The 15040-nt window shown below is 45.1% G+C and overlaps 1 protein-coding gene across 2 annotated transcripts in view; it reads left to right on the top strand.

The window, feature by feature from the left end:
• The window catches only part of rictor (rapamycin-insensitive companion of Tor), a 67693-nt gene that overhangs the window by 36961 nt on the left and 15692 nt on the right, over positions 1-15040 (top strand). For both annotated transcript variants that reach the window (XM_075671777.1, XM_075671776.1), the window contains exons 18-23: positions 6474-6654; positions 7208-7314; positions 8350-8869; positions 9326-9960; positions 10600-10753; positions 13980-14166. In XM_075671777.1, coding sequence (XP_075527892.1) covers positions 6474-6654; positions 7208-7314; positions 8350-8869; positions 9326-9960; positions 10600-10753; positions 13980-14166 — 1784 coding nt within the window. The remainder of the gene's footprint in view (positions 1-6473; positions 6655-7207; positions 7315-8349; positions 8870-9325; positions 9961-10599; positions 10754-13979; positions 14167-15040) is intronic.

Here is a 15040-nt window from a genome sequence, read left to right as displayed (position 1 = left end):
GGCTGCCACGGTCCCACAAATGAACTCTCTTCATAAACATAGATGCCGAAGCCCTGTTGGCTTTGAAGTTTGTCCTGGGTATTCCTGCTTCCGAAGTGAAGACCCGTGTTTGTTGCATGACCATGTTGCACATCAGTGGCAGAGCCAGATTGCTTATTTCAGTGAAGTACGCCGCGAGCTTGGCCTCTAGCTTTGGGAAGTGTCCCAACTTCGACTCACGGTGACCTCTTTGCTTGCCATCACAACTGAAAATTTCTCGGCGCTGCAGCTGCCACTTACGCACCACCCATTTCAATACGTAGAACTTGCGATCCACCATGCAGTTGTTTATCTGGCGTAAAGAGTGGTAGCCATTTTGAATGTTGCTGTGAACAAGTGCTAAATGCTTATTGGACACAAAGCACTAATGAAAACTGATGAAGTGCAACACTGAATCATGGCCGGCGAACAAGTCAAACAAAGAGCCAAGGAGAAATGCATAAGCAGTGTTGGCTCTTCCGTCAACTGTCAATACTCCCCAGAAGCACTGCCATTCTGTGTGTCAGTGCCACTGTGATTGGTAGAGCGGCCCTTCCATTAGCTATCGACACTCCTGTGGGCGCCATGCGTGCAGTAAACATTTTTGAAAATTGAGAAATCCTTCCAAGCAAATGCGCGGAATGGCTGAATTCTGTGCCTAGAGCTGTAGAGCAAGCATAAAATTGTAGCATCCCTGATATCTCGTTTGTCTCGCCTTTATTGGCAGTGCCGTGCTTTAGTTTCGATTGCAAGTCGACCCCAGGTTTCATACTTTAAATTATGTCGCAATTGGTCACACTAGTTCATTCATTTGCAGCATGCATTGACAACAATAGACAAATTGATGCAATATTTTTAGACTTTAGCAAAGCCTATGGCAGGGTTATTCATGAAAAATTGATCAGTAAGCTCATAAATATTAACCTTCCTGACATTTTAGTCTCTTGGGTTTCTGATTACCTACATAACCGAACACAGTTTGTTTCAATTGATGGTTGTGATTCCTGCAGTCTTCCTGTGACGTTAGGTGTGCCTCAAGGAAGTGTTCTGGGACCGTTGCTGTTTATTTTATATATATGTAAATGACATTGCCTCTGTAGTTATTCTTGGAACCTAAATTAGGTTATTTGCGGATGATGTTTTATTTTGTGAAATCAGACTTGTACATGATCAGGTTGAGTTGAATTCTGATCTTGCTAATGTATTCAAGTGGTGCACAAATTTTGGCATGACTGTTAATACCGATAAAACTGTTTATCTTTATGTCCACTTAAATCCACTTAACTCCACTTAACCCTTCGAGGGTCGATTCTTTTTATTGCAGATCCCAATTCTTAGGGACTTATTTCGAAAAAATTTTACTGAAGTTTTTTTAGGGTGATCGTAAAGTGAGAAAAAAATATTTTGCGTTGATATATATGTACTCTTCATTCATGAATAACAACAGTAAAGGAAATAAACTTATAAGAATTAAAAATTTAATGCATTGTTATACACAGTGTTCAAGGCTTTGAAAATGCGCACAGAGAATATTTTGTAAGACTCAAATGTTCCTGCTCTTACACTAATATCTACATCCATAGCGTAATCGAACTGCGTAGGTGCACTCACTCAAGAAAACCGTGTGGTTGTGTGCCCATCAAAAAAAGCAAAACGTGTGACAAACTTCCGCTAATCTTCATCTTATCACCAACCAGAGGCAATTAGTTTTCGCGAGTCTCAAAAAAAAAAAAAAAAAAAGAGCAACGGAAAGCATGCACAGCGGCATCCTTCCTATGCGCACCCCTGTGAGCACTAAACGAGTGAGAAACAAGCGGTTGCCCTGTGAGCGATTAGTAACGAGATAGCCATCAGTTTTGCAAGTGCAAGAAGCCGAAACTGCCCGCGGAACAAAACCCAAGCTGCCGCCCGCCTGCGCGCGCGCCAATGCACGAGCAGTAGTATATAGATGCGCGGGAGCAAACTAGCTCTACAACAAACCATGCAACAAAAACCGAGAGAGGGAGGCACGCGAAAAAAAATTCCCTGTATTTAGTGGCAGCACATGACAGAAAAGAGAAAGTTATTAAATTGGCGTGCTTTTTAAATGTACAGATGTTGCCGTAAATATACGGCATCGACCATCTTTGGACTTGTTCGCGGCGCCGTATATTTACGGCATTGACCCTGAAAGGGTTGAATATACAGTCAAACCCACTTATAAGAATATTCAAGTGCCACGAAAATTCCAATGTTATAACCAATAATTCTGATAACCAGGTTGCATGAAAAAATCAAAATAGGGGGTTGGCAGAGCTGATGTGAGAAAACTGTAATAGCAAGGTCAGTGCCCCTCCCCAGCACCTTCCTCCATCCAGCTGCTGATTGTGTTCACTCGTTTAACTGCTTCCTCAGCACTACGGCCATGGGCAACAAGTCGCGGCTGTGCTTATAACCTGACATCCTTTCCTTTGAAATAGGTTCACAGTTACAAGTACTTAGAAGTGACAGTCACTAATGACCTCTCTTGGAATCTGCACAATGACAGCATTTGCTGGTCAGCTTTCTGCAAACTTTGTTAAACTACGAAGTTCTCCTCTACATAAACTACAAAGTTCTCCTCCTCAGGTCATATTTCTTGGCTGTTTCACGTTCATACGACCTAAGCTTGGATATTGTTGTATTGTTTGGGATCCTTACAATAAACTTAACATTAGAAATTTACAGCAGATTCAGCGAAAAGCTGTCAGGTTTATCTATTCAAAATTTAAGCACACTGATGCTGCTTCTGAACTCACGAAAGCTAACAACATTGAACTACTTGACTCAAGAAGAAAAAAATGTCTGAACTTTTCGAGCTTACTTCTTTACGGTAAAATGGCTATTGACCACTGACAGTTTCTTTCCCCATTGTCTACAAGACCTATGCGACATTACCAAATGCACATTCTAACCCCCCCCTTACTTTGCAGGAACTAATATGAGTTTACCCTTTTTCTGCATTCTGTATCCCACTGGAGTAGACTAACAGAACCTTATGATGCACTGTAGGACTAGATGGTAATGTCTTCTTGTGTTCTTTCCTCAGATGCTTTTTCTTTCTTTCTCTTTCTTTTTTTGTAATAGAGATATTTTGTAAATTGTATTGTCTGTCCAGCTTCAACCAGATCGGTCTGCATTGTGTAAGAAATAAGAATAAATAAATGTCAGTACAGTATATTGTGAATGGAGGATGCTAGAGCCGCCCAATGTTAAACATACTGTAGTTCCCAATTAGAAAACTGTGGATTGATTGATTGGCTCATAACAGTAAAGGGCCATTCTGCAAGGTGCATTGCCATTACATGCCACAGGGCTGATTCCTGCTACTTGCAAGGTTAGAATGCCAGTGGAGTTCTATAGTCGGGTACAACTTTAGAAAAAAGGGGAGGCTCCGCCCAGATGACCGAAGTGCGACAACAGATTGCCTCTGCGACTAAAATAATCCTGCTAAAAAAAATTGTGGTCTGAAACGTGCAATTCTCGGTATAAATAAAGACTTTTGTAGTTTTATGACTGGTTTAGTAGAGCTGTCATGTGCTACAGCACGTGCCGGATCACAACTGAAAAATAACCCCAAGCCTTTCACAATGCTGCCCCTCGTCTGCTCTTTAGCTTCATTGCAAGTGACAAAAGTAGAAAGAGCAGCTCTGCATTGCTTTTGCGCTTGTTTACATGTACATGGCACATTTACTACTCCTTTTCCGAGCTTAAACTGAATCAGTTGCGATAGAACAAGACCTATATAAAACAACGCATTTATTGCAATCATTGCAAATTCAAGATGCTCGGTGTCAGCAAAAGCATGGTGTTCAAGGTGAGGAGGGAGGTCAAAGCGTTGCATATTTCGGATGGCAAACTGTCGGTGCCCTCGCGAAAGCACCCACAAAATGCGGAGAAAAGAAGACGCTGCACGAAGTATGACAGTTTCACGTTTTGCGCGCTGAAGTCATGTGTGCACGATTTCTTTCGCTGCAACGAGATACCCATGCTCAAGAAGATAACGAGTTCTCTAAGCATATATGCATCTCCCATCACTCAAACGACGTACTGTGCGTCGCCTGCTTGTTGAGATTGGATTCAAGCACGAGAAGAGGAGCCGCAGTTCGCTGCTTTTCGCCCGGGATGACATTGCAGAATGACGGAATCGCTACCTTCGTGATGTGGAGGGCCACCGGGCGGAAGGCCAAAAGATCTTTTTCCTTGACGAGACATGGATGGCGGCGGGACACACTCGGTCAATAGTGTGGACAGACACCGTGGTGCAGAAGCGCGGACGCCTATACACTCGAGCAGATGGCCTGTCGACGGGTCCGAAACAACCTTCTGGGAAAGGCTAGTGCCTGATTGTGATGCACATTGGCAAAAAGGATGGCTTCGTCGACGGCTGCTTAGATATATTCCAAAGCCAAAAAAACAGGCGACTATCACGAAGAAATGGATGGCAATCGCTTCGAGAGCAAGCTGCCACATGCACTGATGCATAAACGCGAACAGAGGTAAGAGGCAAAGTTACTGTGCAACCCACATGACGCTTTTAAGAAAATATCTGTAAACCTTTCTGTTTTCATAGGCGATCAAAATTTCTTTTGAGCAAGTTGGTTAATCACATTGTGGCAACAACACAAGAAGCAAGGACAGGAAACACTACGAATAGGCAGATTGAGAAGACAAGGTAGACCAGTGAGAAAGACTGTAATGAGATGGAAGAGGCCAGCCCTGCAGTTTACAGGAATTAGTGCTTTGAATGAGATTGGTTAATGAAAATGTGTAAAAAGACCGTGCTGAAAGAAAACTAGCAAAAACCAATGCTAATACAAAATAAAAGGCCAGAAATAAGAGTAAGCGCAAACACGTGGAGCAGGCACGTATTCAAACACATACGCGAAAACTAAGAAAATCTCAAATATAAAGAAATGTGGGAAATAAACAAAATTAGACAAACGCAAGAAAACATACACACATTTACAAACAGGCGCGGGTAGACGTATTAGGAGCGGGTTCACAAGATGATGTGCCTACCTTCTCGTATGTTCTTTTTTCCTTTTTACCATTCTCTTATTACTGTTTTGGGAATTTTTAATTGCAACATATCACGAGAATTGAAAAGCAGCGCGGTGCTGTGTTGTGGGAAACTATATCGAGCGCTGGCAACACAACTTATGCGTGACTGTGCCACAGCATGCATTCTACAGCTTGCGCTTGCAGTGAGCGCCGTTAGACAGCAATCAGTCGAAGGTGCTACACAATGCTCGAACACCGCCGCTAGACGCTCGACTATCTGACTGCTGACAACGATCGTTCACGCTATGTTGACGGCAACAAATCGTTGCGTTGGAGGCTTCTTTTGCAAATATTTTCCGTTGAGATACACGATCGTAGGTTCGTTTCATGCGCGCACGCTTTTCTCATTTCTCCTCAAAGTGGTTTTGCTCCATCACTTCACCCCATCCGACGAAAGACGCAGCGATGCAGTACATGAACACACCCGCCGCTAACAGTAGGCACCAGTCTTTGGCAAGCTTTTCTCGTCGTAACTTTACTTGGGAGCGAAATAAAAAAAAAACATGGAACAAATGCGCAGGATGGTCGTTGTGGGATCCTGTTTTCAGACAAAGTGTAGCGCAGCGTCAATGTTTCTTCGCCGGATCACGGCTTAGAATAAACGCACGTGGCACAAATGCCACATCATAAGCTTGCAGTAATATTTCTGGCATGATAAACCATCACAAACAGTTTGGGAGTTCACTGTGACGAGGGGCTGACGTGCACAGCTGACGCGACTTGGCCCAGTTCGAAGCGCGGGCAGCCATCTTCTCTGTCGGCGGGACCCGCCATGGTTGCTCAGTGGCTATGATGTTTGGCTGCTGAGCACGAGGTCGCGGGATCTAATCCCGGCTACGGCGGCCGCATTTCGATGGGGACGAAATGTGAAAACACCTGTATACTTAGATTTAGGTGCACGTTAAAGAACCCCAGGTGGTCGAAATTTCCGGAGTCCTCCACCACGGCGTGCCTCATAATCAGAAAGTGGTTTTGGCACGTAAAACCCCATAATGTAATTTTTCCTTCAGCGGGGTCACTGTCCGTCCAGCCCATGACGTCAGTCCAGAGTGCGCGCCCATTGGTGGATGTTCGTGTGCATCCACCTCAGCGTAGTAAACGGCCCCTTTTTTTCTAAAGTTGTACCCGACTATAGTATTCTAGTCTAGTAGAGCGCAATACCCTTGGTTTTTTTGCCACACACCTGGTCCAGCAAGAGAGTTGTTTTTCATGCTGCCTCTTCATTCGAATGTGACCGACACAGCCTGGAATTGAACACAAGTTAGTGTTCGAGCTCATGGATTGAGCTCGCAAGATTTTCTTTTGCCGTGGAGCAGTGCAGAACTCTGGTGAGAATGATAGGTGACCTCACATTGCCATGTTTCTTTTTGCAGACTCAAAGTGCAAGACGTGTTTGCCCCTCCACATCTCTATGGCCAGCTGGTGCAGCACAAGGAAGGACTGGAATACCTGCAGAAGCACGGTTGCCTGGAGCGCCACTGCGAGACTGTCATCTCTGGGGACATGTCGAATGAGGAGTCCCTCCTGCGGCTAAAGGCATCACTGTGGACAGTGGTAGGCATTTTTTGTGTCGTGGAGGTGCTGTTAACAAAAGTTGATTCACGGGCAACACAGGTTCAGTTTTTGAGGCACACTAAAGGGAGACACATGATAAACTGATACGCTAGCACTGCAAAGTGTCCAGAGCATCACTTAGACTTAGTAAAGAATCTTAGTAAGTTAGAAAGTGATGGTAGCATTAGACAGGATTGGTAACCATAGTACATAGTAAACATAGGTGTTGCTTTGAAGCATTAAACCATGTCATTAATTACTATGGTAATTGGAAGCACTTATTTATTCATTTATACCTTTTCCTTTTACCCACAGTGCCTCACTTAAAAATGGCCAAATTAGTTCACCTTCCACCTGACTCCTTGAATTTCTTTCTGTGACTAATCTTTTTCTCCTCTCTGCTAGGAAATTAGAGCCCTGCTTTATAATTTCATCAAAGTGTCTGTAGTAGCGTCTCATAAACAAAATCCATGACCAGGATTGATGCCTCAACAGATGTGGACAGCGAGGAAAGGGGTAAATTTTGCAATTTGCTCACCCTCATATTTTCCAGGGCCATGTTGGAACATCACCAGAAGGCTTTGCACTTGTGGCAGATGCAGACGTGCTGCCCTCTATTGTCAGAATGGCGCAGGAGTCTCCAGTGTACTCGATCAGAGGGTAAGTTTTCCGTTTCGTTGCATTGTGCCCTGAATGCTGTTTTGGTATAAAAATGATTTTGCCTTAATCCAAAGTTTTGAAGCCACTTCATGTTGCTGTTTGGAGTAGGACGAACGTGGGTTCCAAATCGTCCATTTGCATGAACGCAGTAATTCTGTAGGATGTAGTCATATATCAGTAGTTTGTTATATTCATGCTTACTGTAGTGTAGTTACTAATATTTGTAGTGCAACTCAAATCTAGTCTCTATAAATGGGCTGAACTGTACTGGGGCTCCTGCTGGAATTTTGTTGCTCCAAGAGCCCCAAAACCTAAAGACGGAACTCGTCACTCTTATGAGCTCAAGAGTGGCAGGCATGTTCGAGGAGCTCTGCTTACATGGGCTGTCATCCACAGATAGGATTTGAGGCTTTTGATGAAGACTGTACATTAGTGTGGAGACAGTGCTGCCTTCATAGGCATAGTTTGCTCCTTGTTTCCTGATGGTCAGCACGGACCGTGCATGGATATCACACTGATAATGCTGCAGTACTGCACTATTCCTTTTGACTGAATAGAAAATTCATAACCTTTTACCATACAGAGTAAAGTCACTCTTTCATGGTCCAAAGTTATATTTCACTTGTGTGCAGCTTGGTTTTCAGTGTGCTCCCATAGAACTTGAAACGCAAAATGATGTGGGGTGTAGGGCAAATGACAGACTGCAGTAAAGCCTTGTTAGTTTGGCCCCCGTTAATTCGGAAATTCGGTTACTTTGGACACACTGTCTGGTCAACCTCTTCTTTATATGGAAGGCCGACATACCTCAGTTATGCTTTCAACATGGCAACAGCAGTGCCAGATTTCCAGCGATTCAATTTTTAGATAGCAATACAGTAAACAGAATACCATGTATCTTGTACGCTTGCCTTGCTGTCCACTTCTTCATGAACCAATGAAAATAGACTAGTTTATTATTTAAAATTTTTTTTTTTTACTTATTGCCAGAGCAGGTAGCTTCTTGCCAATTTACATTGCATTGTTGTCCTTTTCCAGTGTGTGCTTCTATGTGCTGTGCCTACTGGCCAGCACTGGCGACTCTGTCGAGCACCTTAGTGGTCTTGGCTGGGACTGTGTCCAGCACAAGCACAACGAGGCCTGGCCTGTGGCATCGGACGCCTTGCGTGCTGTGCAAACATCACCTGCACCGCTCCGGGCTCACACGTGGTCCATAAGCAGCGCAGGGAGCCAACGGAGCGAGGTGCTCACCGCCAGCGCCCTGCACCGTCGCTTCCATGGTTCTGCTGCATCGTCCCTGAGTTGTGTCGATGCTGGTGAGACAATGCTACGGAGGACGCTCAACTTTGTGTCAGAGCAGGCAAAATCTCAGGTGGAGAACAGCAGTGGTGTGCGCCATTCACAGACTTTGCCGCGGAATGTGACGCTGTCTCCCCGACATGACGCTCTGGTTGCCTCGTCTCGTAGGCCACGGTCATCGTCAGACTGCAGGCCGGGCGAAGCAAGGCATGACGCTGAAGGAGAGGCGCCACAGGGGCAAGCCCACAAGATTCCAGGGGTGTGTTGGTTGCTCCAGTTACGTGCTTCTAGGCATTGCCTGTAATGCTTCCCACTCACACTGAATGAAGGCACATAAATGTTTTCATCCAAGTTTGATTACCAGTGAGCAAACAAGGGCAACTTCAGCCCAGAGGCAGCATTTCAATGAGGTGATGACGGTAAATGTCATCTTCTTGTGACACCCTTCCTCTTGTTCGGATTTTCTTTCGTGCGTGCTGTGTTAAAGCATTCTATTATTGGCTGTCAGATTGCCCTCAGTACATTTCTCTGAACTGTGGACAACAGCCATATGTCGTTGCTCATAAAACTTGCCTGCATTTTGTACCTTAGCTATTTATTGGATGTAATAGTACCCTCGCTTCAGTCTCTTATTGAATTCTTGTACTTATTCAGAGGAATTCTTGGATTTTCATGCAGCGAAATCCTAAATGTAATCATACTATTTCAATTTCAGGCGGTTGCAATCCACCCCTCTGTTGCCGAGTGCAGACTGCTATCGGTGCCTGACAGCTCAAAGGAGCGCTCAAGTTCCTTTGGAGGGAGTCGTGACTCTGGAACCGAGACATCGTTCACTGAGAAAACCTCCAGCAATCCTGAAGTGAAAGGCGAGCGGAGCGACAGCAACGAGAGTGCCATCACCACTGGTACAAGCAAGAGCCGGTCTGACAGTTGCACAGACTCAACGACGAGTGGTGTGAGTTCGTGCGATGAGAATGCTGCCACGACGAGGACAGTGCAAACGCTGAGCCCGATTGCGAGCTCGACCTCGCTGAGCACACTGGGTGGGAATAGGGGCGATGGTGCTGTGATGCCGCGGAGACCTGGGGGCTTTGTCGGGGGTGTGCGGACGCTTTCGCGTAGCAGCACGTCCACGAGTCCGGTGTCTCCGGACTCCCCAGTGCTGATGTACACAAGTGCGCGGGATGTGGCAGGCTATGCGACGCTGCGGGCAGTACGTGAGGCGTCGTCAATGCGGCGGCGGCGGAAGCGTGTTTGCTCAGTGGGTTGTGACGGGGCAGAGCAACATGGAGAGCTCTTTTCGCCACTGTCTTTTGCTGGCTGGAGCCTGGATCGCAGCGGATTCTACATGTGAGTGGCTTGTTAGATACTGTGTTAGATATAGTATGAGTAAAGGCCGTTATGGTCTACATCAGCCTAATTTTGTGTTGTCTATCACAGGTGTGACCATGATACCTTGTTTTTGTGACAAAAAAAAAAGTAGCCAGAAAAAAGGGGCTGGGAACACACTTTCACTTCCTTCCTTTCTTCCTGAATATTGGTTGCCAAGCCTGCAGTGTGCAAGCCATTGTGCTATCTATGATAGTGCCAACTCAAGCTGTCATTGTTTTCATGCCAACATTGCTAACATTGTTACCATGTTGTCGTCAGGCATGTGCATGCATGGTTATTTACTGCGATGGCAGCTAAATGTTGCAGCATGTACCAAAAGCCACATGCTTCGCTGACCATGCTTCATTACAGTAGGATGTTGCACAATGGACTAAGCACATTCTTGTATTGTTGCGATTACCACTGTGTGATCAAGAATCTTAGCCATCAATGTGACCACTATCACTTGGGAATTGTACTCCTCTTTCATGGCCACATGTCTGCCACATACATAAGTTTCCAACTTTTTATAACTGTGGAGTTCTTGATATGTGCCCGCCACTTCCATGCAATGTGAGCAGCAGAAGGTTAACGCAGTTTCATTGTCTCTGTTGGCAGAGGGGAGGAGCCATATCCAGATGATGCAACGAGTATTCGGACTATGTCTATGTCAAGCACTGCCTCTGCAGCAACAGCCCGATCGTCAACTAGGCGGTCTGAGGAGAGGTTCATGGGACTCTGTTTGCCTGTTGACACTGCACTCATCTTTTCAGTAAGTTGATGCAGCTAACAATGTTTCTTATTGTCTGTCATTGCTCATACGCACAGGTTTTGTTCAGTCAGCTATGACATGTTATCATTTGGAGCCACTGTTCTTAATGAGTCTTCTTCACTTCGTGTTGCCAGTCACTTGCCAGTTAGTTCCTCCGGCTCTTAGCACTCAGCTGTATATCCATATTGTGTTGGTACCTTTTCTTGGGCCTACATAGTTTTCACCTACCGGCAGGGCTGGTTGTCATTGCTAATTGATGGCGAATCAGTTTTGCAAAAATCTGCAGGGTGGAGGAAAATTTATGAAAGGGAAGTATTGTTATTAACCCAACAGTAGCGCAAAGTTCTTGGCGGTATAAGTAAGCTCATATTTTCACATCCACTGTGGGGCCTCAGTTGGTATGGCTTCTGATCCTGAGCAGAAGCCATATCATGGGCTCGATTCCTGGTCAGTCCTCCGATTCTAATTGTGCAGACGATAAAAATGCTTGTGTATCAAGCTTCTGTATGAAGTTTTCGGATCGGCTTATGTGATGTACTCTTTCCTCAAATCTTCACTGGTTTCTTGTCAATCACTGGCATAATCAGAATGCAGGGTTTTGGCATCAACACTCCCCTTGAGAATTATAATGACCCTGCTACAAAGAAGAGCGCAAACAGGGTCAAATTCACACAGCTTTTCATTCATGAGGCTTGTTTGTCATTGGCCAGCAACCTTCGGTAATATATGTTTGCTGTTGTTACTGGCTAGCACATGTTCTTTTGAATTGATCTGTAGAGCAAGAGCTGCTTCACGAATGCTGGTCCAGACGAGCACACAAGGTAGTGGACAATAGGGAAACCTCCCCGTATGTTCATTATTATTATTATTATTATTATTATTATTTACGCAGTCTGGACACCGAGACACTTGTCCCTAGTAGGCAACAAGGCGGCCCACACTGCAGCCCCAGAACATACTCTCTGGGCAGCCTCACTAGGAGACAGAGTGACAGTCTGTCCAGACGAACCCGTACCACACAGATACACGGACATACTCGCATACCACAGACTGGGGAGAAGAATCGATACCCCGCCACAACCAAAGCTCGTGAAAGAGGACGCTAGAAGTTAGACAGCTACAAACCAACACTTTCCCACATGGTACGAAATACCATCTCCTTTACCCCACACTTTATGAATATGACTGCTAATTCTGCCACATGCCAAACACCTTCAACCACATGATATGAGAATGCGACTGAAACGCTGCCATCCACCTCACCATCCCCCCCCCCCCCCATCCTCCACCCCGCACCGGAGCAGTGGGAGACCCAGCTCACCGGCCTCATCCCTGACAACCAGCATCAGCTGGTGAAGAGGGCAAGGCAGGCAACCAGGTCACATGGCTTTCTGGACTGGGGGAGCCATCCGCGAGGAAGGCGACCAAACAACTTTGTCTGCACTGTTTTTTTATTTGGAATTGTGGGGTCTCCAAGGTGCTCTTAGGACAAAAGAATGATTACACAGTCGTGCAGACAAACACAAGGGCATTTATTGCACCTTTCATATACCAGTGCCAGCTAGCTGAACTACTACCAATATAAATCATGCTGATGGCTGCGGACGAATCGAGGAAGTCCGACTCACCGCAACAAGATATCGAGCGAATATGTTTGCCCCCATGCTGGATGAGAATACCTAATAATTCACATGTACAGCCACGCGATCGGTCGCGCATCCTAACCATCGAGTTCATGTATCCTCATGCCCAGCTCCGAAGCATCATGAGATGGTCCCGCAGAGTGTGCCGACAGGCGCGAGACAAGTACGTGCACTCTGCCAACCTCAAGCCAAAAGGGAATAGGCTACTCTCTTTTGTGCCTGAGTAACCTTGCCGTTAGGTGGCGCTGACAGTGCAACACTCACGCAATCTCTCTTACTATCTATTCTGCAACTGCACCGATTGCTGGCGTCGCTTAGCTATGCGGTGAAGTTGGATTACAGATGCACAAGCCATGTGGGAAAAACAACACAAACGGCCGCAAGAAAGTCGTGTGTCCCCACAGAATGCACCAACTCGCACGCTTTTCCATTCTCTGGAAACAATCCGTAATTACTAGACTTGAAATGTGAGAACCAGCATAGGGACAGGAGGACAGATGTGGATCTGCGTCAAGTCTAGCCATCATGGAATACCAGCCAGCCCATCCCCAGGCCTTGCCCTAGGAATGCACCATTCAGAAAAATATAGGGACACTAAAGGCAAATACTAAGTTGACGTGGACTGCTTAAATATCATTCTAGAAACCTTGCAACGCTTATCTTGTGCCAAGAAAAGACTTAGTTTACGAGCAAATTGCATCTGAAGGGTCTGAATACCTTTTTCAAAATTCATATCTCCTGCCACCCAACAGGGGTAGTGGTAAAGGGTGGCATTGCATGCGCCATCACCACCCCTTACTGCCATCAGTAAGCAAAACGGCACCCGACAGATGGCGGTACTGAGCCAAGACAGAGGGATGGATTCACTGCTGCAGCTGCTTTTTGGTCAAGTGCCGCATCGCGTGACTTCTCATGGAAGTTGAATTCTCTGCTACTTGCAGTTTGTACGAGTTTCATGAGCCAGCAAGACCAGCACAGCACTACGCGATAACAAAACTACTGAAACTCAAAAGTGTGGGTGGCGCGTAGTCGAGTGAAAAGGAAACCTTTCGACTGCCTGCGTTGTTGTCATGGATAACTTCAATGAGTTCTTTTTTCATAAAATAAAATAGAACTGGACAAGTAGAATTTTATTTCGTCTTATAGTACAATACGATGTTTTTTGCCACGAGTGGTTGAGTACTAGTGACAGAACTTAACTGAGGAGGGCTCTCATCATCAGGCAAGTACTTGAATATCCCGGGGGTGTCTCTAATCATGTCCAGCATTTACCTCATTTTCTCAATTATTAAGGCTCCGTTTGCGATAATATTGACGCCTTAGAGATTCTAGAGCACTCCTCTATCACTTAATATTTGCCTTTAGTGTCCCTTTAAGAGATAGCTGAAACCACCCCCAAAACAAAAATGAAACTATGCTACTGCCCGTAATGTCGTGCTTGTCCAAAATGATTTAAATACATGAGGCATATTTGTGCCTAATAACTTGCATGCAATTTCTGAGTGGCCTTGGTGCATTGTTCATGCTGCACTGCCTAGTGCATGGTTATGCCTTTGTAGTCATTTGTCCATTTCTTGTTGCAGGTTTATGATCAGGTGCAGCCATCTATGGGGGGCAATGGAGAGGACAAAATGACTGAATTGGCTGAGAATGTTGAAGAGCGGAGTGACGGCTTTGAGCTGCACACGCCGCGAGAGTGTCTCCTATGCCACAGCGTTGAGCGAGTTGCAAAGATGAAGCAAAGGCATGCCGACAGCCCTGAAAAGCCAGGTTAGGCCTTCAACCTTTGATTATAAATTTTTTATGAGCATTCAGTTGAGTTTCCTAAAGAAAACAGATAGCCGAGCAAGATCATAAGGCTTTACTATTTGTCATAAATCCTTACCAAGCTGCCAAACATGAAAAACTGGTCTTATGTTCGGCAGGCTTTGTGTGCTAATCGCATCCCTCCATTGAAATAAATTACATCTGATTTGTGCCTTTGAAAGGATGTTGTTGCCAGGATAAATTTCTTGATAAGAAAATTACACATCACATTGAAAGATGATTGTTCTGGTAAAAGCAAAGTATCTTGCAGCCCTTGAAGAGGTTAGCCTGCAGCTTCATTCTTAACGAAAAGAAGAAAAAAACTGATGCAAGGCTTGCATTGTGTGCTTACTACTTTTTTCTTTTGTAATATTTAGTACAAGATTCGGTGCAGTAGGTATATTTGTTCAAATAATTTCAGTGAAACAAATTTGAAAAAAATGTGCAGAGAGAGAGAGAGAGAGAGAGAGTCATTTATTATGGTAGAAAAGCTGAGAGGTCAGCCTGAATCGAAGTTCTTATCTACTCAGCATTAGGGAAGAGAGACAGGAGTAAAAAGATAGAGAGAGGGAGAGCGTTGTTGATGGTAAAGGTGAAGATGGTGGTGACTGAACTTGAACAGCAAACACTTTGAAGTCTCAAATCTAGACCACTTTCGTGCAAGAATTTGATGAGAGCCTTTACAATGTCACGCTGATAAGAATCTGGGCAAGGTCCCAATAGAACCTTTTCACACAAAGGTTGATTGGTGAACTTAAGCAATCGCTCTACCAATATTGCCTTTGCACAGCATATCGTGGGCAAATGCACAAGATGTGTTCAGAAATGTCAAGAAGTA

This window comes from Dermacentor variabilis, chromosome 10 (assembly GCF_050947875.1).
Source record: "Dermacentor variabilis isolate Ectoservices chromosome 10, ASM5094787v1, whole genome shotgun sequence".
NCBI classification, from domain to species: domain Eukaryota; kingdom Metazoa; phylum Arthropoda; class Arachnida; order Ixodida; family Ixodidae; genus Dermacentor; species Dermacentor variabilis.
This window is presented reverse-complemented; position numbering and strand designations above follow the sequence as displayed.